Below are 23,748 nucleotides of genomic sequence, written 5' to 3' on the forward strand. Positions count from 1 at the left end.
CGCCAACAGCGGGGAGGGCCGGCGTTTTTACTCTCAGCCATTTCTCTTTGGCGCGCAGCGGTACTTCAACAAGCCTAATAGGCGTTCCCCTAATGACAAACACTACTGAGCATTTCTTGGTTGTCCTTAATTACCATGCATACATATTCTTATAGAAAGGATCCGTTCCAGCAGGCGTCGTGGTGCACGCCTGGAATCCCAGTACCTAGGCGGCTAAGGCAGGAGGGCTGCAAGTTTGAGGACAGCCTGAGCAAATTAGCAAGACTCTGTCTCAAAATAAAAAATAAAAAGGGCTGGGTGCGGTAGAGCTCAGTAGGAGAATATCCCTGGGTTCAATCTCTAATAACACACATGCACACACTCTGCTCAATCTTGTTTTCTTTTTCATCTCATCATTTTAATAGCTTGTACAAATTCTTTACATATTCTGGATACATGTCTCCAATCAGATGCATGCATTAAAAATATTTTTATCCTAGTCTATGGTCTGCTTTTTCACCATGTTTTTAATGAGAGAAAGGGGTTTTATTTATTTTATTTGAGTATGTGTGTGAGTGTGTGTGTGTGTGCATATGTGTGGTACTAGGGATCCAACTCAAAGTTCGTTCGACCCCTGAGCTACACTCCCAGTCTGATTTTTTAATCTTGAAACAAAGTCTAAGTCACCAAGGCTGGCCTGGAACCTGTGATCAACCTGTCTCAGCCTCCCAAGCGCTGGGATCACCGGCAGGCATCACTGGGCCTGGCTCGGCTTTTAATTCTAATGAAGTCTAATTTATCGAAATGTTCGTATGTAACTCGGTCTCTGTGTGTCCTAACAACTCTTTGCCAAACACGGGCTTCCAGGACTTCTAGGTTTGATACCCAGGTCTATGTCCCATTCTGTGTCCGTTGTGTATCTGGTTTGTGGTGAGCATGGAAACGCATCGGCACAGATGTCCCGTTGTTTTGCCACCATTTGTTGAACAGATTATCTCTCTCCCCCTGAATTACCTTGACACTTTTGACAAAAATCAATTGGCACTATATTCTTGAATTATTTCTGCACTTTCCACTCTGTCCATTGATTTACCCGTCATTCCTTACACCAATAGCGTGCTGTCTTAATGCACTTTGAAGCTTGTCTTGAAATTGGCCAGTATAAGCCAATTTGTGCTTTTTTCAAAATTGTTATGGCTACCCTAGGTCCTGTATGTTTCAATACAGACTTCAGAAATCAGTTTGCTACCAAAACAGCCTGCTGGGACTCCGTGTTGAACGCATGGATTATTCTGACAGAACGACCACCTTAACAATATGGGACCTTCCAACTCATCTACGTGGCTCCACCATGACACCGTGAAACGTATTTGGCCTTTCCACTGCCTCCTAAAATTACTGAAATTTAGCAAGTGATAGAGGTCTTTTGTATGCTAATCTTATTATGGCTGGTGATTTGCAACCCAGAAAAGCTTCAGGATGGGGCTAGTTACCAGAAAAAAAGGGCAAGAGGACTGACATTCTGAGCCTCTAGAAAATAGGACAGGGGCTGAGCCGGGCGTGGTGGCGCACGCTTGTAACCCCAGCATTTGGGAGGCTGAGACAGAAGGCTCACAGTTCGCGGCCAACCTCAGCTACTTAGTGAGGTCTTTTGCAACTCAGTGAGACCCTGTTTCAAAATAAAGAATAAAGAAATAGGGCTGAAGGTGTAGCTCAGAGGTAGAATGCCCCTGGATCCCATCCCCTGTACCACAAAAAAAAAAAAAAAAAGGAAAGAAGGAAAGAAAAGAAAAGAAAAGGAGAGGGGCTAAAGGTTGGGTTGACCACAAGAGCCAATGACATAACCGATGGTACCTATGGAAAGAAGCCTCTATAAAACCCCAAAGGAACAGGGTCCAGAACCTCCAGACAGCTAAACATCTGCAAGTGTGTTCCTGGAGGGCAGCACCCAGGGAGGGCCTCATCCCTCCATCTTGCCCTGTGCACCTCTGCACCTGGAGTAAACCTGTATTCTTTCTAATATCCTTGAAAACCAAAAGGTAAATGCAATCAAGAGTTTCTCTGAGTTCTGTGAGCCACCCTAGCAAATTAATGCAATCTAAGAACAGGGTAGGTTGGAAGTGAAGGTGAGCCGGGCGTGGTGGCACGTGCCTGTAATCCCTGCACTTGAGGCTAAAATAGGAGAATGCAGGTTCAAGGCTAGCCTCAGCACTTCAGCAACACCCTCACCAACTTAGCAAGACCCAGTTTCCAAACAAATAAAGGGTTGGGGTTGTAGAACATCCCTGGGTTCAATCCCCATCACCAGAGAGAGAGACAGAGACAGAGAAACAGACGTGTGTGGAAACAAAGGTGACACTCTGGATCTGGCGCCTGAAGTGGAGCCCACCTTGCAGGTCTGAGCCTTTAACCTGTGCAGTGAGGTCCCACGCTACCTCCAAATGAAGACCATCTGAACAGAACTGGAAGGCGCGCAGCGGGCAGCCGCTGGAGAGCTGTGTGCCGCGAGGGCACCACAGCTGGTGTCGGAAGGCTGAGCCCACGAGTGGCTGAGAGCGGAGGGGAGAGAGTTTATTTTTTCCTATTTTATTAGGTCATTTTTAATTACTGTCAGCTGCATCTCATGGGTTTCAGAGCACAGATCTTAAACATACTTTGTTAAATTTATCCCTGAGTCTTTTGTGTGCTTTTGGTTTTGGCGTTTTTATTATTTTTGCAGTGCTGGGGATGGAACCCAGGGCCTTGCACATGGTAGTCAAGCACTCTACCACTGAACTCCAGTCCCGGCCCTTTTTTCTGCAAGGAGGGGAAAGGAGGCTATACTAGGGACTGAGCCCACAGGCATTCAACCTCTGAGTTACACCTCTAGCCCACTTTTTTTTTTTTTTTTTTTGAAACAAAGTCTTGCTAAATTGCTGAGGCTGGCCTCAAATCTAAGATCCTCCTGTCTCCGCCTTTCAGATGCTAAGGTTATAGGCATTGACCTTTTCTTTTTTTTTTTTTTTAAGACGGTGTGTTGCTAAGTAGCCCAGGCTGCTTAGTGAGGCCCTCTGCAACTTAGTGAGACCCTGTTTCAAAAATAAAGAATAAAAATAGGGCAGGGGGTGTAGCTCAGAGGTCAAATGCTCCTGGGTTTCATCCCCAAACCCACAAAAAATAAAATAAAAAATTATAAATAAATAAATAAATAAATAGCCCAGCTGGCCTCAAAACTAATGATTCTCCTGCCTCAGCCTCCCAGACAGCTGGGATTACAGGTGTGTACCACTGCACTAAATAAGTGTTTTTGTGCTTTTTGATGCTATTATAAATAGTACAGTTTTTTTTTGGGGGGGGGGGTGGTACTGGGGTCCCTGGAAGCCCTTCTACCTCCGGGCTACACTCCCAGACCTATTTTATGCTTTTTTATTTTTGGAAACAGGGTCTCTTAAGCCAGCGCGGCTGGCTTCAAACCTGCGCGATCCTCCTGTCTCCGCCTCCCAAGCGCGGGGATTACAAGCGTGCGCCACCACGCCCGGCTAAATAGTACATTTTTGCAATGGTTCATTTGCTAGTACACAGAAATAAGTTCTAATTTTGTATATTATCCTTTGACCCTGTTGGCCTCTCTAGTCCACCTAGCTTTTTATTCCTACCTGAGGAAATCTTAACACAAATAATTGTTATGTCCAAAGGGACAGTCTTACTTCTTCTATCCAGTCTACTCATCTTTTCCTTTTCTTCTCTGACTGCACAGATGAGGACGTTTATTACAATATGAAGAGGCTGACAAGGACACACCGCCTTACTCTGTCCCCAGCACCAGCTTCGCCATCGCCACCGCCGTCACTCTCATTCTGCAGAGACACGTTTTATCTGGTTGTGGAACTTGCCTTCTTTTCCTGGCTTGTCAGAGTTTGCAATCCTAAATGAGTGTTAAATTTTCACCGACGCTGTTTCTGCTCCTCTCCTGAGCTGCTCGTGTGCCCCACCTTCCCTCTGTTAAGGGAGTTAATTCTCTAGAGAGCAGCACCATGTGGCTGCAGGATGAACCCCACTCACTCTCCCTCCATCTTTCCTACCAGCCTGTCCCTGCGATTGCTCCAGTGCCCCCAGGCCAGGCCCCGGGACCAAGTTCACCATGTTGCCCTGTCCAAGCTCCCTCACCTACCCCGTGCTGTGCCAAATCCTTCAGGAAACTCCCAAGGCACCTAAGGATTATGAGATTCACACGCTCCCCAGAGCCAGTGCCCCCCAGAACACAGGGCTCATCACCCCCTGCCACAGCATCTCCCCCACACACTGTCCTCCCATCCTCCCCTCTCTCCCTCCCATGGCTCTCCCAGTCACGAGACGAGTCAGGATGAGCAGGCATGTCTAGCCCCACTGCAGGCGGCCCTGTGCACAGGACACATCAGGATGGACAGGCCTGCCTAGCCCTGGCAATCCTGTGCACTAGACAGATCAGGATAGACAGGACTGTCTGACCCCGGCCTAGGTGGCCCTACAATCTGGACACATAAGGACAGACTGGCCTGCCTGGGCCCTGCCTGAGTGACCCCATACACAGAACACATCAAGATGGATGGGCCTGCCTGCCCATGGCAAAACCATGCACTGACATATCAAGATAGACAGGCCTGTCTGGCCCTGGGCCCAGGTGGCCCTGTACACTGGACACATAGGCTAGGTGAGCCTGCCTGTCCCCTCCCTGGATTACCCTCTACACTGGACATATCACAGGTGGGCAGGCCCATGTACCCCTGGGCCACACAACCCTGTGCACTGGACATATCATGGCCTGACAGACAAGGAATCTTGGTCCAAGGGTCTTTGCCTAGTTTACACTGGCAAACTCACCTTAGCCAACTCACCCATCTGACCCTCCAGTATCTCTGGGCTTCTCAGACATAAGAAATCCCAAGTCAGGGAGAGGGTGGCCACTGTCTCACTGTGGGGAACTTGGTGTCAGGACAAGAGCACTGTTCCCAACCTAGAGCTGAGGCCACGGAGCCCCGTTCTCAGAAGAGAACTCATGCTGCGAATGTCTGCTCTAAACACCAGAAGCACACAGACCCCGGAGCACTGAAGACCTCGAGAGGCTGGTCAAGGGCAGCTCGGGCACCAGCCAAGCAAAAGCAGCTGCCTGCCCATGCAAAGAAGAAAGGAACTGGACCACGGACCCTTCTCACCCTAAACCCCTGGTGTCGGCGAGGAAGTCCCTGTGGGAGGGCAGTTGGCCCAAGGACAGCCCACAGAGCGCTCACTAGGCTTCTCGATCGAAGCCCATCACCGCGGGGGTGGCGCCATCTAGTGGTGACCACTCCCGGAAACCCACAAAGCCTGGTCAAAGAGCCCTCAAATCATGGCAAGACCTCAGCCTAAAGATCAAAGGAAGCGGACGTGGTGGCCATACCTGTAATCCCAGTACTTGTGAGGCTGAGACAGAAGGAATGCAGGTTTGAGGACAGCTTCAGCAACTTAGTGAGACCCTGTTTCAAAACTAAAATATGTATCTAAAAAAATAGTATAGCGGAGAGATAGAACATACTTAGGTTCAATCCCCAGTACCGCAAAAAAAAAAATTAGAATAATAATAATAATAATAATAATAAAGGTCAAAGGAGTCCAAACTACATCCCCAAACACCCAAGTGTCTACCTCCAGGGCACTTGATCAGTAGGAACTGGCTGGCTGTCTCAGGTCCCTGACCTGGAACGCAGTCACATGTGTCTTTGTGTGAATGCACAAATGTGCAAAGTGCAGGTGCTCCTGAGGAACACGAGGAGTGATGCCCAGGCTCCCAAGAGGCCACAAGCCCACAGCAGCCCGAGACGGCCCGCCACAGCAGATGAAGCATGGCTCAGAAAACCTGCCCCACACAGAAGCCTGCCACCAACGAGTCTCCAGGGGCCATGGCCCTCCCATGGGGAAGACGGTGCCTTCCAAAAGGGACAGTAACACTGTAAGACACTTGCAAAGACTTGGTCTCACTTTATCTTTACAAACATAGGGCAGGAAAAGCACTGCGCTCCTTTTAAGGAGCCCCACGTGGTGGAGCCACCCAGAGAGGGCCTCACCAGCTGGGGAGGGAGGGATTCCCTTTCCTAGGTGAAGACACACAGCCCCACGAGTGCCCACTCCTTCCAGCCCTGGGTGGGCAGCAGGCTCAAACAGCCCCCTCCTGGGCCTGGCACCAGACGACAGGGAGAATACAGCACGTCCAGAGTGTGGCCACCCAAGGACCAGTAGGCCCTTATGCTGGCCATTCCCACAACAGGGCCCTCAAACAAGAGGGAACAGGTCCCAAGGGCTCAAGGAGCCACTGGACATTCCAACCCTGTCATGAAGCCTGCACCACCTTTGCTTGGCAGGCCCAATGGACACTGGTGCTGTTTGGCAGACTGGGCATGCCAGCACTCTGAGTCGACTGGGCACAAGGGACCTCTTATCTCCATCAAGAGAAAGAAATTGCAGGGGCTTCTCATCTGACCGAGTAGTCACAGGAGACAAGACACCCTTCCAGTAGCAAATGAGTCCAGAGAACCAGGGGAAGCACCGGGAATCAGGCCATACCAGGCCAGCCCTGAATGAGCCTGGATTCTGCAGGTGGTGCTCAAGAAGAAACAGCATGAACCGGCCATGGTGGTGCACACCTGTAATCCCAGTACTTGGGAGGCTGAGAACAGAGGATCACAGGTTCACAGCTCTGCTCAGCTACTTGGTGAGGCCCTCCACAACTTAGTGAGACCCTGTTTCAAAAAAAAAAAAAAAATACAGCTGGAGGTGTAGATCAGAGGTAGAATGCCCCTGAGTTTCATCCCCAGTACTGAAAAAGAAGAAGAAGGAGGACAGGGAGGAGGAGGAGGAGGAGGAGGAGGAGGAGGAGGAGGAGGAAGAGGAGGAGGAGGAAGCAATGCCTGTAATCTCAGCATTGTGGAGGCTGAGACAGGAGGATCATAGGTTTGAAGCCAGCCTCGGCAACTTAGCAAGACCTCAGCAACTTAATGAGACTCTCTTCCAAATAAAAAATAAAAAGGGCTGGTGGTGTAACTCAGCAGAATACCTCTGGGTTCAATCCTCAGTAACAGAAAAAAAGAAAAAGAAAACCATGGCTTAGTCTGTCCTCTGTGACTTAGCATGGCAAAGAGAAATTCAAGAAGCATCATCAAGTGACGGAGAACTGAAACAATACTGCTGATCAGAAGGTGGCGGATTCCAGAGCCAGCAGTCGACGGTGTAATTACAGGAGAAGACAGCTCGGTAAGAGTCTCAATCCTGGCCTCGCTTCCCAGAGCAGCAGGAAAGACAATCAGGAAGCTGCAAGTCTTACATTCCCTCGAGCAAAGAGAACAAAAGGCTCCTTAAACCCACAGCCTGTCCCCCAGCTCCAGTGGCTCATGCAAAAGGCTCCGTCCACACCCTCCCTGAGACGACCTGGAGTGCTCCAAGCAGCTGAGAGGAGGCCTGGACCACGCCAGGAGGCAGCCAGTCTGCAGGGGTCACAGCATCACAGCAGCTAAAGGGCAGACTGCATCTAAACCACTGCAGGAGAGGATGAGCCGTGGCCTCCAAGAGGTGACAGGACAGGAGACAGATGGGATCAGTAATTGGAACGGCCCTGACCTGTGTGTTAGAACATGATGCCCAGAGCCGGGTGCGGAGGTGCACACCTGTAATCTCTGCAGTTGAGAGACTGAGACAAGTTCAAGGCCAGCCTCAAGAGTGTTGCAAAACCCTAACTGAGACCCTGTTTCAAAATAAGAAATAAAAAGGGCTGGGGATGTAGCTCAGAGGGAGAATGCTCATGGATTCAGTCCCTACTACCAAAAAAATTAGAACAAGACACCCAGCAGCTCTGGCTTAAGGCCCACTGTGCACCCCTAAACCCACCTGCTAGCAATGAAACTGGTACAAAGCAGCTACATAGGCTGTTACAGGGACCCGAGCAGAACCAGATCCTCCACATAACTGATTTTTTTAACCCTAAATCCAGATCATCCCCATTGGTTACAAACACCCAAAAGAAATATTTTCTCCCAAAAGCAATTACTTCCTTGGCATATACAGTTCTCTAACCAAGTCCAACAATGCAGGGTGAGGGGATAGCTGCCCTGCTCCACCGTGGACCGTCTAGTTTCCAACAAGGAGAGTAACTCAATTCCATTTTCTTCCTCCTGCTGCAAAAGTGTATCACTAAACCTAGGCAGCATGGACAGAAGCTCCCAGCCCACAGAGAAGCCAGACAGAAGACAAGGAGACAGAGCTGCCTGCAGGAAGCGGAGCCACACAGAGGGGTGGGGACGGGGACAGCGCCCGCCTACCTGAGGTCCAATCCCATGGTCTGGTCCAGGCTCTCCCAGCTTCGCAGCTTCGCCAGCAGCCTCTGAAAAACATTTAAAGCCAGGTCCCCATCACCACCTGCCAGATGACAGCAAGTCCCCCCGTCTTAGTTAGACAAGGGTCTGCCTTCATCTCAGAGCTCAGATGCAACCACGTTCCAGATCTGCCCCAAGCTGTATGTTTCAAGCTAATTCCTTCTTGGACCTTTTTTTTATCCCCCCCCCCCCCACCTTTGGTACTAGGGATTGAACCTAGGGCCTTTCTACCTTCAAGCTACACCCCCAGGCCTTTTTATTGTCTTATTTTGAAACAGGGTGTCACTAAGTTGCTGAAGAGCTTGTTAAGCTCCGGAGGCTGGCCTGGAACCTGCAATCCTCGTCTTAGCCACCCAAGTACCAGGATTACAAGTGCGCACACCACCCCTGAGCTGGCCCCTAAATTTGAGTGTGAATCCCAGCAAGCTACAAGAAAGATGAAGGCATAAGGGTCCCACCGTGGCCAACCTGAAGGTGTAGACCTGGGCACTCCAGCCCCAAGGACCCATCTTACCCTCTACTTCCAGGAACCTCTCAGGATACCAAGCCCTAGGCACAGGGACCCAGACCTCCAACCACAGGGTGACTGCTACCAATAAGTCACAATGGGGAAGAAACCCCACATGGGCTGCACCTCGCCCTTCCTCACAGACACCGTGCGCCCTTCCCACTCTCCTCACCTATGCCAGCTCCCACTGGCCACTGAAACAAACTGTACAAACTCACTAGCCTCACGAAAGCTCAGTCTCCTACAGTGCTTTAGCTCAGAAATCAAACTGGGTCTCCCTGAGCTAGCATAAAGCCGTGGGCCAGCTGCGCTCCCTCTGGAGGCTCTAGAGAGGACCTGTCTTCTGCCTTTCCCAGCTTCGAGAGGTGCCATATCCCCCACCTCAGCCAAAGAGCCAGGAAGGGCTGGGCAAGTCCTCCTGGGCCACATGCCCCTCCTATCGCCCCAGGATCAGGATCCTCCCTGTTGCAGGTCAGCTGACTAGCAAGCCTGACCCCTTGTCACCGGCCTTCACAGGTTCTGAGATTGGACGCGGACCTCCTCGCAGGCCGTCATTCCGCCCACCACACCACCACGGCAGCAGTCACGTGTTGAGTGACTAGTGGCCCCGTGTGATGGGCATGCCCAGGGTCCTCCAGAAGGACAGAGGACAGCCCCGCAGGCACAGCTTGCTGCCTGGGCCCTCACCTCCTTCTCCAATTCCAGGTCAACCAGAGCCTCCTGCATCTTCTCCTGGCGGCCCAGCTTCCTCTGCAGGCCTTCCAGCTCCTCGGTGAGCAGCCCGTTGGTCTCCCTCATCTCTCTGCAGACCAGAAAGTCACTCACACAGCCACATACGCTGGGGACGAACCCGGGGGGCCAAGAGTATGGGGCACCCGCTGCCTGAACCCCACCCCAGCTAGAGCACTCAGCCGCACCCCAGGTTCCTCACCTCAGGTGAGCATTCTCCTCCCGCAGCCGCTTGAGCTCCCGCTCTATCCTGGGGAGCCGCAGCAGCTCGGACTTCATGTTCCTAACAACAGCAGCATCCTGCTCTTGCAGGCAGAGCTTCTGCTCCAGGTCCTGAGGAAGGCAGGAAGAAAAGGAAGGGAAGTGAGGGGCCAGGAGATCGTGAAGGAACAAGCACACCCCTCTGCTAAGCAGAGAAGCCAGTCCACAGAGGCACACGAGAGGGTTCCAACTGCTGGACAGTGGAGACGGCAGAACCAGGGGCAGATAAGAAGGTCATTAGCCAGGCACAGTGGCACACATCTATAATCCCAGCACTTGGGAGGCTGAGACAAAAGTGTCCCAGGTTCCAGGCCAACCTCTGCAACTTAGTGAGATCCTACTTCAAAATAAAAAATAAGCCGGGCGTGGTGGCTCATGCTTGTAATCCCAGCGCTTGGGAGGCTGAGACATGAGGATCGCACAGGTTCGAAGCCAGCCTCAGCTACTTAGTGAGGCTCTCAGCAACTTAGTGAGACCCTGCTTCCAAATAAAGTATAAAACTAGGTCTAGGAGTATAGCCCGGAGGTAGAAAAGCCCCTGGGTTCCACCCCCAGTACCAAAAAAATAAAAATAAATAAATAATTAAAAAAAATAAAAAGAGCCAGGTGTGGTAGCGCACGCTTGTAATCCCCACGCTTGGGAGGCAGAGACAGGAGGATCGCACAGGTTCGAAGCCAGCCACGCGCGCTGGCTTAGGAGACCCTGTTTCCAAATTAAAAAAAAAAAAAAAAATGTAAAAATAGGTCTGGGAGTGTAGGCCGGAGGTAGAATGGCTTCCAGGAACCCCAGCACCACCAAAAAAATAAAAAATAAAAAATAAAATAAAATAAAAAGAGAGCCAGGCGTGGGGGGCACACGCTTGTAATCCCAGCATTCAGGAGGCTGAGACTGGAGGATCGCGGTTCACCGACAGCCTCAGCTACCTAGCGAGGCCCTCTGCAACTCAGTGAGACCCTGCTTCAAACATAATGAATAAAAAATAGGGCAGAGGGTGTAGCTCGGAGGTCAAATGCCCCTGGGTTCCATCCCCAAATTCAATAAATAAATAAATATTAAAAAAATAAAAATAAATGTGCACAATGGTGCACAACTGTAATCCTGGCACTTGCAAGGCTGAGATGAGAGGAGGGCAGGTTTAAAACTAGCTTCAACAGCCGGGCGTGGTGGCGCACACTTGTAATTCCTGCGCTTGGGAGGCAGAGACAGGAAGATGGCGTGGTCCGAAGCCAGCCATGGAGAGGACTCTGAGGCACCGGGAAGCAGCATGACCTGACCTGGCAGCAGAGGAGCCTGGCTTGAAGACCCAGCTCAGTCTTGCTCTGGCTGTGCGACTATAGACAGGGTTTCAGCCTCTCTGGGCCTCCTTGGTACCATCTTCAATGTCCATGTTTTTCCCTGGTTTCCCTGGTTTCCCTGGGTTTCTAGTGGGTCTTTCTCCACTAAGATGTGAGCTTTCCAGGAGCAAAAATGGCCTCTCACCCACTGTGGCATCCTGGCACCCAGCACAGTGCCAGGCACACAGGAGACAGCTCCTGCCCACAAACGCCATGAGGACACTCCCAGCTCACAAGGGCTGAGGCCAGGCCATGACGTCGTGGGACACCCATGTGGCCCAGCACAAAGCAACGCACCTTCACCTTCTGCTCGTGGTCTTCTCGTGCTTCTTGGCTCGCCTGGAGTTCCTGAATTTTCTGATTAGCTTCTTGCCATTTTCTGTTGAAAGAAGGGTACATGACTAGGGGAACGGCCCACTGTTCCCCCAGCCAGAGCTCCCAGCATGGACCCACATGCTTGCCCGCTGTGGCAGGGGACTCCCAGGTCCTGGTGCAGCTGAGCAGGGCTCTGGGGCCTTGGACTCCTCATCTGGATGGGGGGTTGGGCGAGACTGGACCATGTGCAGCACCATGCAGCTCTCCGTGCACTGCTGCCCCCCACAGCATCTGCCCACCCTGGGTAGACACCACAGCATCCCACTCTAGCCTGACAGGTCCTCTCCCCCAGGGGGCAGACACCTCAGACATCAGCTGCCAAGAGAAAAGGACTACTCCTCAGAAGAGAATCCAAAGCCTCCTGACCGTGCTGCCAGCCAGGCATTCACAAGGCAGTGCCTTCTTTACTGTGCACTTGTGCCTGGAATGGCCTTTGCCATCCTCCTGCCCACCTGTCCCCAGAGGACCTCCTGTTCATCTTTTCTTTCTTTCTTTCCTCTTTTTTTTTTTTTTTTTTTTTTTGTGGTACTGGGGATGGAACCCAGAAGCATTCTACCTCCAAAGGACACTGCCAACCCTATTTTTTATTTTTGTGGGGTTTTCTTTTTATTTCCTTTTTTTTTTTTTTTTTTTTTTTGGTGGTACTGGGGTTCCTGGAAACACTTCTACCTCCGGGCTACACTCATAGTCCTATTTTATATTTTTTATTTGGAAACAGGATCTCTCAAGCCAGCACAGCTGGCTTCAAACCTGCGCAATCCTCCTGTCTCCGCCTCCCAAGCACGGGGATTACAAGCATGCGCCACCACACCCGGCGTGATTCTTTTATTTTTGAAACAGGGTCTCACTGAGTTGCAAAGGGTCTCACTAAATAGCTGAGGCTGGCTGCGAACCATGATCCTCCTGTCTCAGCCTCCCAAATGCTGAGATTACAAGAGTGTGCCACCACGCCCGGCTCTGCTCATCTTTCAAAACCTAGCTCAGGCCAGGCATGGTGGCTCATGCTTGTAATCCCAGTACTTGGGAGGCTAAGACAGGAGGATTGCACAGGTTCGAAACCAGACTCAGCTACTTAGTGAGGCTCTCAGCAACTTAGTGAGACCCAGTTTCCAAATAAAATATAAAATAGGTCTGGGAGTGTAGCCCAGAGATAGAAAGCCCCTGGATTCCATCCCCAGCACCACAAAAACAAACAAACAAAAAAAAAAAAACACCTTAGCTCAGAACTGAGCATGGGCCAGGTGTGGTGGTACCTGCCTATAATCCCAGGACCTGGGAAGCTGAGGTAGGAGGATCGCAAGTTTGAGGACAGCCTCAGCAACTTAGTGAAACCCTGTTTCAAAAAAATAAATAAGAAAAATAGGGTTAGGGGTGAATGCCGCTGGGTTCAATCCTCAGTACCAAAAACAAAGAACCAGGCATGGTGGTACACTACTATAATCCCAGTATTTGGGAGGCTGAGAAAGAAGGACCCCAAGTTCCAAGTTCAAGGCCAGCCCTAACAATTTAGTGAGACTTCAGGAATTTACCAAGATCCTATTTCAAGAGAAACAGACAGAAAGGCTGGGGATGTAACTGGAAGGGAGGATGCCGCTCGCCTGTGCTGCAGTTCAAGCTGCTCCTTCAGCTCCTGCTTCTCAGACTCCAGGTTCTTCACCTGCACTTCCTGGTCCATCACGTTCCACTGCAGCTCCGACACTCGCCCCTTCAACATGCCGATGGTCTGAAAGCAGAGAGACGCGGAGAGGCTCACCGAGGCCGAGTCCACACACAGATGCGAGACAGAGGCAAAAGAGCCACCCTGGGAAGGGATGGAGCAGCTCCCCTGGGGAGCTCGAGTCTGGTGGACAAGGCAGACGCCCTCAGAGGAAAACCAGCCCAGGGCCCTGCCTCCTGCTCCTCAAGCTCACACACAGATGTGGGTCACAGCCAGGCCACCCAGGAAAGATGGTCCCGCTCAGGGGCTCCCGGAGCAAAAGCTGCCGTCAGCCAGGACGGTGGCCTCCATGTCTGGTCCCCGCACCCAGTGTCCTTGCCACCAGACATCCACCACAGCCCTCCCTCCGCCCCTGGCCCTCCTCATGCTCTCAGCCTGAACGCCTGTGCCTTTCATCTCTTTCTTTTGTTGTTGTTCTTGTTAGTACTGGGGATCAAACCCAGAGTCATTCTACCTCTGAGCTAAATCCCCAGGCTCTTTTTTTTTTTTTTTTTTTAATTCCCACTGCGTTTCTTACAATCCTCCTGTCTCAGGCTCCCAAGTACTGGGATGACAGGCACGTACCACCTCACTGTCGGAACTCCTTATCTAACCATGCTCACCCACCATTCCAGAAGTATGAAAAGACACAGAACTCCCAGGCCTGTGAGTGGGACTGAAACCTGCCAGGAGGCTGTGGTGCTCAGAAGAGTAGGCATTCTCAAAATAAAGCCCACACGGCCCATCCAACAGCCTCCAGGATGGACCTCAAGTCCCCGATACCATCGAACAACCAGGTGAAAGAGCTACCACCCTCCACTATGATAGCTCCTAACTTATCAACCTCCCTTATAGCTTTCCTAGGGGAAAGAGCAGGCTGGGGGCAAACACAAAAGGCCAGCCTATGTAGACGTGTCATATTGAACTGGGCATGGTGGCGTACGCCTGTAACCCCAGTACTTGGGAGGCTGGGAGCGGTTGGTGGCCAGTCTCAGCTATTTAGTGAGGCCCTCCACAACACAGTGAGACCCTGTTTCAAAATAAAAGATAAAGTAGGGCTGGGGATATAGCTGAGGTAGAATGCCCCTGGGTTCAATCCCCAGCACCAAAAAAAAAAAAAAAAAAAAAAAAAAAAAGCTGGGCACAGTGACACTTCCCTGTAATCCTAGTACTTGAGGGATGGGGGAGCTAAGACAGGAGGCTCACAGGTTTGAGAGTAACCTCAGAATTTAGCAAGACCCTTGGCAACTTAGCAAGACTGTATTTCCAAATAAAAAGGGCTGGGGATATAGTTTAGAGGAAGAATGCTCCTGGGTTCAATCCCCAGTACAAAAAAAGGTGTCACATAATTTGGGTGTGATGGAACACACCTATAATCCAGTACTTGGAAGACTGCTACAGGAGGACTGCAAGTTCAAAGCCAGTCTCAGCAACTTAGTGCACCCCTGTTTCAAAATAAAAAATAAAATAGGGATGGGGGTATGGCTCAGAGGTAGAATGCCCCTGGGTTCCATTTCCAGTACCACGATTAAAAAAAAAAAAAAAAAAGTCCCGCCGGGCGTGGTGGTGCACGCTTGTAATCCCCACGCTTGGGAGGCGGAGACAGGCGGAGACAGGAGGATCGCGCAGGTCAGCCATGCTGGCTTAAGAGACCCTGTTTCCAAAAATAAAAAACTATAAAATAGGTCTGGGAGTGTAGCCCAGAGGTAGAAGGACTTCCAGGAACCCCAGTACCTAAATAAATAAATAAATAAATAAATAATAGAGCTAGGGGTTTAGCTTGGAGGTAGAATGCCCCTGGGTTCCATCTCCAGTACCAAAAAAAAAAAAAAAAAAGAGAGAGAGAGAGTACATCAAAAAGGCTACGGGGCCTGGCGTGGTGGTGCACGCTTGTAATCCCAGCATTCGGGAGGTGGAGACCAGAGGATTGGTTCGCAGACAGCCTCAGCTACTTAGCAAGGCCCTTCACAACTCAGTGAGACCCTGTTTCAAAAATAAAAAGACTTAAAAAAAAATAGGGCTGGGGGTGTAGCTCAGGGTACAATGCCCCTGGGTTCCATCTCTAGTACCACAAAAAAAAAAAAAAAAAAAAAAAAAAGTCTAAGGGTTTAGCTGAGGCAAAAGTAGAGTGTTCCTGGGTTCAATCCCCAGTATCAAAAAAACCCCATGTCCAAGCTAGGTATGGTGGCACACGCCTATAATCTCAGTACTTGGGAGGCTGAGAGAAAAAGATGCAGGTTCAAGGACAGCCTCTGCAAGTAGTGAGACTCTCAACAACCTAGGGAGACCCTGTTTCCAAATAAAAACTACAATCGGGCTGGAGGTGTAACTTGAAAGTAGAATGCTTCTGGGTTCAATCCCCAATAAAAAAAAAATATATATATATATATATATATAATATACTATATGAGATAGTATATAATATATAAAATATTATATAATATATATTATATAATACATAAAATATTATATAATAAATATATACACATACACACATGTCCAACAATGCACACGCCCTTCAAAACATCTTGCTGCGTTCAGTAAAAATGCCTTGGGCACCATGCACTATTCTGGCCACAGCTGCCCTGATGAAGAATAAGCATCATGGGAAAGTCAGACAATCAGCAAGAAGACAGATAGAGGAGAGAACTTCCAAGTGGCAGGTGGTATAAATTGGACAGAGCAGAATGCAGTCGACGGGAGGGGCTCGCGACTCTGGCCTGAGTGACAGGGAGGGCTTCTCTGAGGGGCCACTCTTCACCGACGGGTGTGTGTGGCTCCCCTCTGCCATGGAACGGCGATAGGGCACACAAGGCACCCACGTGGGACCCACCGCACAGGTGAGCCCACGCAACAGTGGCACCAGCTTCTCTGGAAGCTGGTCACACCTTCTCTCCTGCCAACACTCACTTCAGAAGACAGATGTGGGAACAACTTTAACATGTTCCCTGGCGCCACCAAGGCAAAAATAATCTGCAGCCCGTGCCTAAGGAGAAAGAGGTACAGAAACAGAATACCAATGACGTGACATGGCCTCCGGCGCTTCATCTACTTCCTCTGGCACCTGTGATCTTGAGCGCCGCAGAAGACGGACAGAGAAGGTCAGAGGAGCCCAGGGCCCACCAACAACAGCACCTGGGCTGTCTCAAACACAGCCATCACTGGGACCAGAGTTCACATGCGCCCTAGTTCAAAGGCATTCTCTAATGCTGAGAGCTGCTAACAGACCTGGCTGATAATCAAAGAAATGCAAATCTAGAGGCACCTACTTACATCTTTTGCAAAAAAAAAAAAAAAAAAAAAAAAAGGATTTCCAGAACATACCACCATCCATAATAGGGAAGGGTGCGACGACAGGAGACACTCCACGGTGGCTGTTAGCACGACTCAGCAACCGGCAGCAACAGCGAGAGAGGTGTGACTGTGGCTGCCACCCTGCTCCTAGGCTCTAGCCAAACAAAGAAATGACAGAAACAAACAGGCTGCGTGCAGAGCCACCTGCCACAGAGATATCAGAGGACAAGAAAACAAGTCGCTTGAAAATGACAAGAGATGGATTAGCCGCCGTTAGAGCTGGACAGAGAATGTCCCCTGGAAAAACTCATGTATTGGCAAAGCAAACATGGTTAGAGGTGAAACACTTGACTCATGAGGGTCCTGATCTCATCAGTGGATGAACACACTGACGGACTGAGAATCCCAGTGGAACCGACTGGGTGGTGACGTGGCCAGGGAGAGCATGGCTGGAGGAGATATGACATAGGAGTGTGGCCGTGGGGACTACAGATGGCGCTTGTCCCCTGCGCCCAGCCTCCTCTGCAATGTGAGAGGAGCAGCGTGCCTCCACCGCCCTGCCACGACACCAGCCTTGTGGACTGGACCCTCCCAAACCGTGAGCCCCACACACCTCCCTCCTCTAAGCGTTGTGTGTCCGGTGTTTAGATCACAGCAGTGTGAGCGCTGGCTGGGACAGCCAATCGTTAAGATGCGTAATTGTGAATACCAACTTACTAAGAACCACAGAATGGAAAATTAACTTTTTTACTATGATTACAGCCCTGCAAAAGGCATAGATGCACATGTGAGAAATGTAATTTGGAAATGAGGATGAGCCAGAGACAGTGTCACATGCCTATAATCCCAGTTCTTAGGAGGCAGAGAAAAGAGGATCATAGGCTTGAGGCCAGCCTCAGCAACAACCATTAACAACTTTAGTGAGACTCTGTTGCAACATAAAATGCAAAAAAGGCTAGGGGGTGTACCTTGGCGGTAGGATACCCCTGGGTTCAATCACCAGTATTCCCCAAAAATTAAAAATTAAGTCACGTCGGTGCTACCCCGGTAGAGTTGGGAGGCCACTCATTCTTTTTCCCTGGAAAATGGCTAAGGGCAAGGGGCGCCCCACCAGAGCCTGGGCTCCGGCCTGCGCTCACCTCGCTGGCTGCGGCCAGGCCGTCCTCCTGCTCCCGCAGCTGCTGGCTGGCGGTGTCCAGGCTCTGCTTGCACAGCTTGTGGCGCTCCAGCTGTTCCTGCATCTTCTCCTCCGCCTCGGCCTCCCGCTCCTGAAGCTGCCGGATGCGCGCCAGGAGCTCCTGGTTGCGGTCGACCTCGCGCTATGGAAAGAGCTTGGCCTGAGTGAGATGCGACCCCCAGAGGCCTTCGAGGGAGGAACACAACACCCCTTGCTCACATGGGCCGCACAGGCCCACAGTGAGCCAGGTGGAGCCAGGCATGGTGGCAATCACAGTACTCGGGAGGCTGAGACAGGAGGATCACAGGTTCAGGGACAGAATAGGCATCAGAGCAAGATCCTATCGCAAAATAAAATATAAAATGGGATGGGGATGTAGCGCAGTGGGAGAATGTCCCTGGGTTCAATCCTCAGTGGCACACACACAAAAAAAATATTAGGAACAAATTGGTATTAACCCACTTGTGATCCCAGCATTTGGGAGGCTGAGACAGAAGGATCGTGGTTTGCAGACACCTTCAACTACTTAGTGAGGCCCTCTGCAACTCAGTGAGACCCTGTTTCAAAAATATAAAAAAGACTAAAAAATTGGGCTGGTGGTGTGGCCCGGAGGTACAATGCCCCTGGGTTCCAACCCCAGTACTGCCAAAAAAAAAAAAAAAAAAAAAAAAAAAAAAATTGTTATTTACAGCTAGGCTTGATGGTGCATGTCTGTAATCCCACTACTTAGGAGGCCAAGACAGGAGATTCACAGGTTCAAGGCCAGCCTCAGCAACTGAGCAAGACCCTTGGCAACTTAGCAAGACCCAATTTCAAAATAAAAAATTAAAGGAGCTGGGAATGTAGTTCAAATATAGAATGCCCCTGCATTCAATCCCTAGTACCAAAACACAAATAAATACAAGAGTCAGAAGGGAACATCAGCCAAGTCACCAGCAAAACCAAGAGGAATCAGACCCCAAGCCAGATATGGGGCACATCCTATAATCCTAGTACTTGGGAGGCTTAGACAGGAGGATCACAGGTTCAAAGCCAAAAGCCAGCCTCAGCAACTCAGCAAGGTCCTCAGAAATTTAATGAGAACCTGTTTCAGGAGCCGGGCGTGGTGGCGCACGCTTGTAATCCCCGCGCTTGGGAGGCTGAGACAGGAGGATCGCATGGGTTTGAAGCCAGTCTCAGCTACTGAGTGAGGCTCTCAGCAACTTAGTGAGACCCTGTTTCCAAATAAAATACAAAATAGGTCTGGAAGTATAGCCTGGAGGTAGAAAGCCTCTGAGTTCCACCCCCAGTACCACCAAAAAAATAAAAATAAAAATAAACTCAGAACCTGTTTCAAAATAAAAAATAAGAAAAGAGCCAGGTGTGGTGGCGCACGCTTGTAATCCCCACACTTGGGAGATGGAGACAGGAGGATCGCGCAGGTTCGAAGCCAGCCGCGCTGGCTTAAGAGACCCTGCTTCCAAATAAAAAAAATATATAAAAATAGGTCTGGGAGTGTAGCCCGGAGGTAGAAGGGTTTCCAGGAACCCCAGTACCACCAAAAATAAATAAATAAATAAATAAATAAAATAAGGCTGGGTTACAGCTTAGAGGTAGAATGCCCCTGGATTCAATCCTCAGTAACAAAAAAGAAAAATAAATAAACGGAACCCATACCGAAGCCAGTGTTCCTGGGCACAGCATGCTGGCTCCCACTGAAAGAAACTAGGGCCCCCAGAGGACACTCAGCACGGATCACACACTTGCTCATTACACTGTCTGCTCTCAGTGACAGTCTTTGCAGGGAGGAGACGGAGCGTGGAAAATCTAAAATTCAGAATCGACCTTGGAAGGAAACCGAGCTTTTGCAACACCAGCAGATCGTGTCTAACCACAATCAGGCCATCGAGGTTTTTTTTTTTTTTTTTTTCATTTTTCCTATTTTGTGGTACTGAGGATAGAACTCAGAGGCATTCAACCTCCAAGCTATACCCCCAGCCCTTTTTTAGTTTTTATTTTGAAACAAGGTCTTGCTAAGTTGCTGAGGCTGGCCTGGGACCTGCAATCCTCTAGTCTCAGCCTCCTACAGACTGGGATTAAAAGCATGTGCCCCCATGACCAGCTCAGACCATTATTAGATATTCAGTGCTCCCCCAGGGGAGCGGGGACAGGTAGCATGGACATCAGCCTGCCGTGCTGTGCCCAGATCTGCCAGCAGTGCGCATGGCCCCACGCAGCCCTTCAGACACCGCATGTCATTGACCTCGGGGAAGCCACGTGGCTCGTGCATGTGAGAAAGGGACAGAACTAGAACACAGGCTCAGACCTCCTGACTGGGATGAGCACAGGGACCTGAAAGGTCACCGTCGGCCAGGGAGAAGGGACCACCAAGCAGGAGCCCAGTCCCAGGAGGAAGGCGGCAAGTGGTTATCTAGCGCCTGGCGTTCTGGCGACCCCTCAACATGCTGCCACGGAGAAGCTGCCTGCACAAGATCCCCCTAGGGCCATCAGGAATATCCATGGCTAGTCTTACTCATGTGAAGATTATGTCACCCTTGTCCAGACAACTCCAGCCCAAACCAAAGAAGAGTTTAATAAAAGCACAGATGGGGCCAGGCACAATGGCACTTGCCTATAATCCCAGTACTTGGGAGACTGAGACAGCAGGATTATAGGTTCGAAGCCAGCCTCAGCAACTTAGCGTAACCCTGTTTCAAAATCTAAAAAATGGTCTGGGGATGTGGCTCAGATATAGAATGCTCCTAAAATCATCCTCACTACTAATCTTTTTTAGAAAAGACAAGGGTGGGGGTAAAAATAGAAAGGCTGTGGTCTCCTGGAGGAAAGGCAGAACCACACTTCAAAAGGATTCAAGAGGCCAGGCGTGGTGGCACACGCTTGTAATCCCCGCGCTTGGGAGGCTGAGACAGGAGGATCGCACAGGTTCGAAGCCAGCCTCAGCTACTGAGTGAGGCTCTCAGCAACTTAGTGAGACCCTGTTTCCAAATAAAATATAAAAAAGGTCTGGGAGTAATGCCCGGAGGTAGAAAGCCTCTGGGTTCCGCCCCCAGTACCACCAAAAAAAAAAAGGATTCAAGAGGACACAAATACAGCCTCAAAATAGCCAGAGGATCTTCTGTAAGGCAGAATAATCATGTTCTATTAGGGGAGGAGAGTATACCTCAGTGGTAAAGACCATGTTTGTCATGCACAAAGTCCTGGGTTTGATCCCAAGTACCCAAAAGAAAGAAAGAAATGGTAGTCAGCAGAGGGCGCTGTCAGCACTGTCAGAGCTAAAATGCTCTCTCCACTGATACCACCAGGCTGAAGCAGGGATGGGGTTCAGGCAGTAATAGTAGTCTCACACTACTCGGTATTTGCAGGTAGAAGGATCGCCTTTCCTGTCTTACTCACCTACCACCAAACTGGCAGTCCCTGAAAAAAACAGTGTAGATGCCCAAGACTCCAAGGGTCAATCTGAAAACTACTGGTCCCCAAGGTTCCTAGGGCCACACTCAGCATGCCTGTGGCAGGGCCTTCCAGGCCTCTGTCTCGAGAGCTCAGGGGCCAGGCCCCACCTCAGACATCCTGCATCCTGTATCCCTGGGCTTCCCCAAGAAAGGTCCTTCATAGAACCTGCACTTGCTCAAATGTTCTTGGAGTACCCAAAAGGCAGGTCACCTGTGCTAGACACCAGACCCAGGGTGGGTGGCCAGGCAGGGAAATCTGCCCAAATGCCAGAGCCCTTCCTTCTGCCAGAGAGCCAGGGCCATGGCGCCAACAGAACATTTCATATATCCAAGGGCCCCTAGCGCCACCTACCCAGCCCTAACAATGGGCATTTTAAAGTCTTGGCTCACTGAGCCCAGACAACACACCACAGGGCAGGAATCTGCATTCCAGACTCCAACAAGGCCAAGAAGCAGCACACCGGGAAGTCAGTTACCTGCAGAGGGAAAAGTGTGGAATGTACACTTGTAATCCCAGTACTTGGGAGGCTGAGATAGATAGGAGGGTCACAGGTTCAAGGCCAGCCTCAGCAACTTTGCAAAACCCTCAGCAACTTAGAGGGATCCTGTTTTCTTTGTTTTTGTTTTTTGGTTTTGTTTTGTTGCGGGTCTGGGGATGGAACCCAGGGGCACTTGACCTCCGAGCCATACCCTCAGCCCTAGTTTTATTCTTTATTTCTGAAACAGGGTCTCATTGAGTTGCAAAGGACCTCACTAAGTAGCTGAGGCTGTCCGTGAACCACGATCCTCCTGTCTCAACTTCTCGAATACTGGGATTACAAGCCTGCACCAACACGCCCAGCTGGGACCCTGTTTAAAACGAAAAAAATAAAATAGGGCAGAGGGTGTAGTTCAAAGGTAGAACACCCTTGGGTTCAATCCCCAGTATTGCAAAAAAAAAAAAAAACAGTGTGTGAATGTGCACAGGGGACAAGCATGGGGCCCACAGCCACCCCCAGGGGAGGGGCAGAGGGGCCAGAGGGGCTTTTCTGATCCGATGCACTGTCCGAAACTTGGCAGCCCTTCCACAGCTGATCAGCGCTTACTGAAAACCTTGGCAAAGTGCTGTTAATCAAAGCGACACAAGCAGAAGGCTCTTCCACTGCACCTCATCCAAGCTGCCAGACTGCTTTCCCTGCTGCCCCGGAAAGCCTGCACCGAGTGCAGCAGCCAAACGGGCACTTTGCTGTGGGCCCGCAGTCACCCCAGCAAGACTCCCAGGCAAGCGGGGCACATTCCAGGTCTATCGCCCCATGCCACCTGGTATGGCCAGATCTGTGTTCCAATTCTCCCAGAGGAAAGATAAAAACAAAGAGACCTAACAGAGGTGAGTCTGCCAGCACCATGTCCCTACTGAGCCGCAAATACCAGGAGAGGTCCCCTTTGGTGGCTGTCCCCATTTCCGACCATCCTCTTCCAGCATCACTGACATCTGACCCACAACACCAGGTGGCCTCAGAGAAATGACCTGGCAATCTGTGTGAATCCATGTGCAGAGCGCTTGGGCTGCCCCTGGCTGATTTCTTACAGCCTGGTAGGTGCTGCAGCCAGCCTGTGCCTCCCAGTGCCGCCTGGACAGCCCCACCTAAACCCACCTCATAGTTCCTGGCGCTGGTGGTGGCAGCCCTCTCCAGCTCCACTCGGGCCCTCTTGTGGCTCAGCTCCATCTGCATCTTCTCCCGCTCCACCTGGATGACGTAGGACTTGGAGCGGATCTGCTCCGCTCTTTCCTCCAACTGAGCAGGTCGTACCCAAAGAGAAAGAGAATCGTCAGTAGCCGCATCAAACAGGGTGAGTGGCTCGACTCAACACACACACTCCCTGAGCACCACTCCCAGCAGGCCCAAAGAAGCCTGGGTCCCGAGCTGGGACACAGGTGGAAGGCAGAGGGCAAAGAAAAGATTAAGAGAATGAAAAGAGAGTCGGGCACGGTGGCACACACCTGTGATTCCAGGATTTGGGAGGCTGAGACTGGAGGATCAGAGCTCTGAGACCAGCCTTAGCAACTTAGTAAGAAACTGTTTCAGAAATATAAAAAGGACTGGAGTGTAGCTCAGAGGCAGAACAAAGGTTCAATTACCAGGACCACAAAAAGAGAAAGAGTAATGAAAAGAGGAAGATGACAGAGAGTGTGCTTGTCTTAGGAAAAAAGACAGTTTTCTGTAACTATGTAACAGAGTAACAAATTGCTACAAATATGGCAACTATAAGCACAAGACACCACCTTTTATCCAAGGGTTCTGCAGGATAGAAGTCCAAACTCCTAGACTGGGTTCTTTGATCAGGGTCTCCCAAGACTAAAATTAAGGCAGCCCGCAGGACCCTCTGGCTGACAAGCAGAAGAACAAGGTCACTTCTCTGCGGCTGCCAGCACCTGGAGGTGAAGCTGCCCAAGGGAGTCTGATCTCAGTCTCTGATGTCTGAACTAAAGAGCGTGTGTGCATGCGTGCGTGTGTGTGTCTGTGTGTGTGTTTAATTGGAGATTGAACCCAGGGACGTTCTACCTCCAGGCTACACCCCCAGCCCTATTTTATTTTAATATTGAAACAG

The 23,748-nt window shown here is 50.5% G+C and overlaps 1 protein-coding gene across 1 annotated transcript in view; it reads right to left on the minus strand.

Moving 5' to 3' along the window:
• Positions 1–23,748, minus strand: part of MAD1L1 (mitotic arrest deficient 1 like 1) — a 359,183-nt gene that overhangs the window by 333,324 nt on the left and 2,111 nt on the right. The window contains exons 2-8 of the mRNA XM_080704077.1: positions 22,794–22,934; positions 17,673–17,852; positions 13,142–13,266; positions 11,466–11,547; positions 9,776–9,906; positions 9,532–9,646; positions 8,283–8,344 (exon numbers count right to left, since the gene is read on the minus strand). Of these exons, the coding sequence (XP_080560203.1) occupies positions 8,283–8,344; positions 9,532–9,646; positions 9,776–9,906; positions 11,466–11,547; positions 13,142–13,266; positions 17,673–17,852; positions 22,794–22,934 (836 nt within the window). The remainder of the gene's footprint in view (positions 1–8,282; positions 8,345–9,531; positions 9,647–9,775; positions 9,907–11,465; positions 11,548–13,141; positions 13,267–17,672; positions 17,853–22,793; positions 22,935–23,748) is intronic.

This window comes from Muscardinus avellanarius (assembly GCF_963383645.1).
Source record: "Muscardinus avellanarius genome assembly, chromosome: 10".
In the NCBI taxonomy this organism is placed as follows: domain Eukaryota; kingdom Metazoa; phylum Chordata; class Mammalia; order Rodentia; family Gliridae; genus Muscardinus; species Muscardinus avellanarius.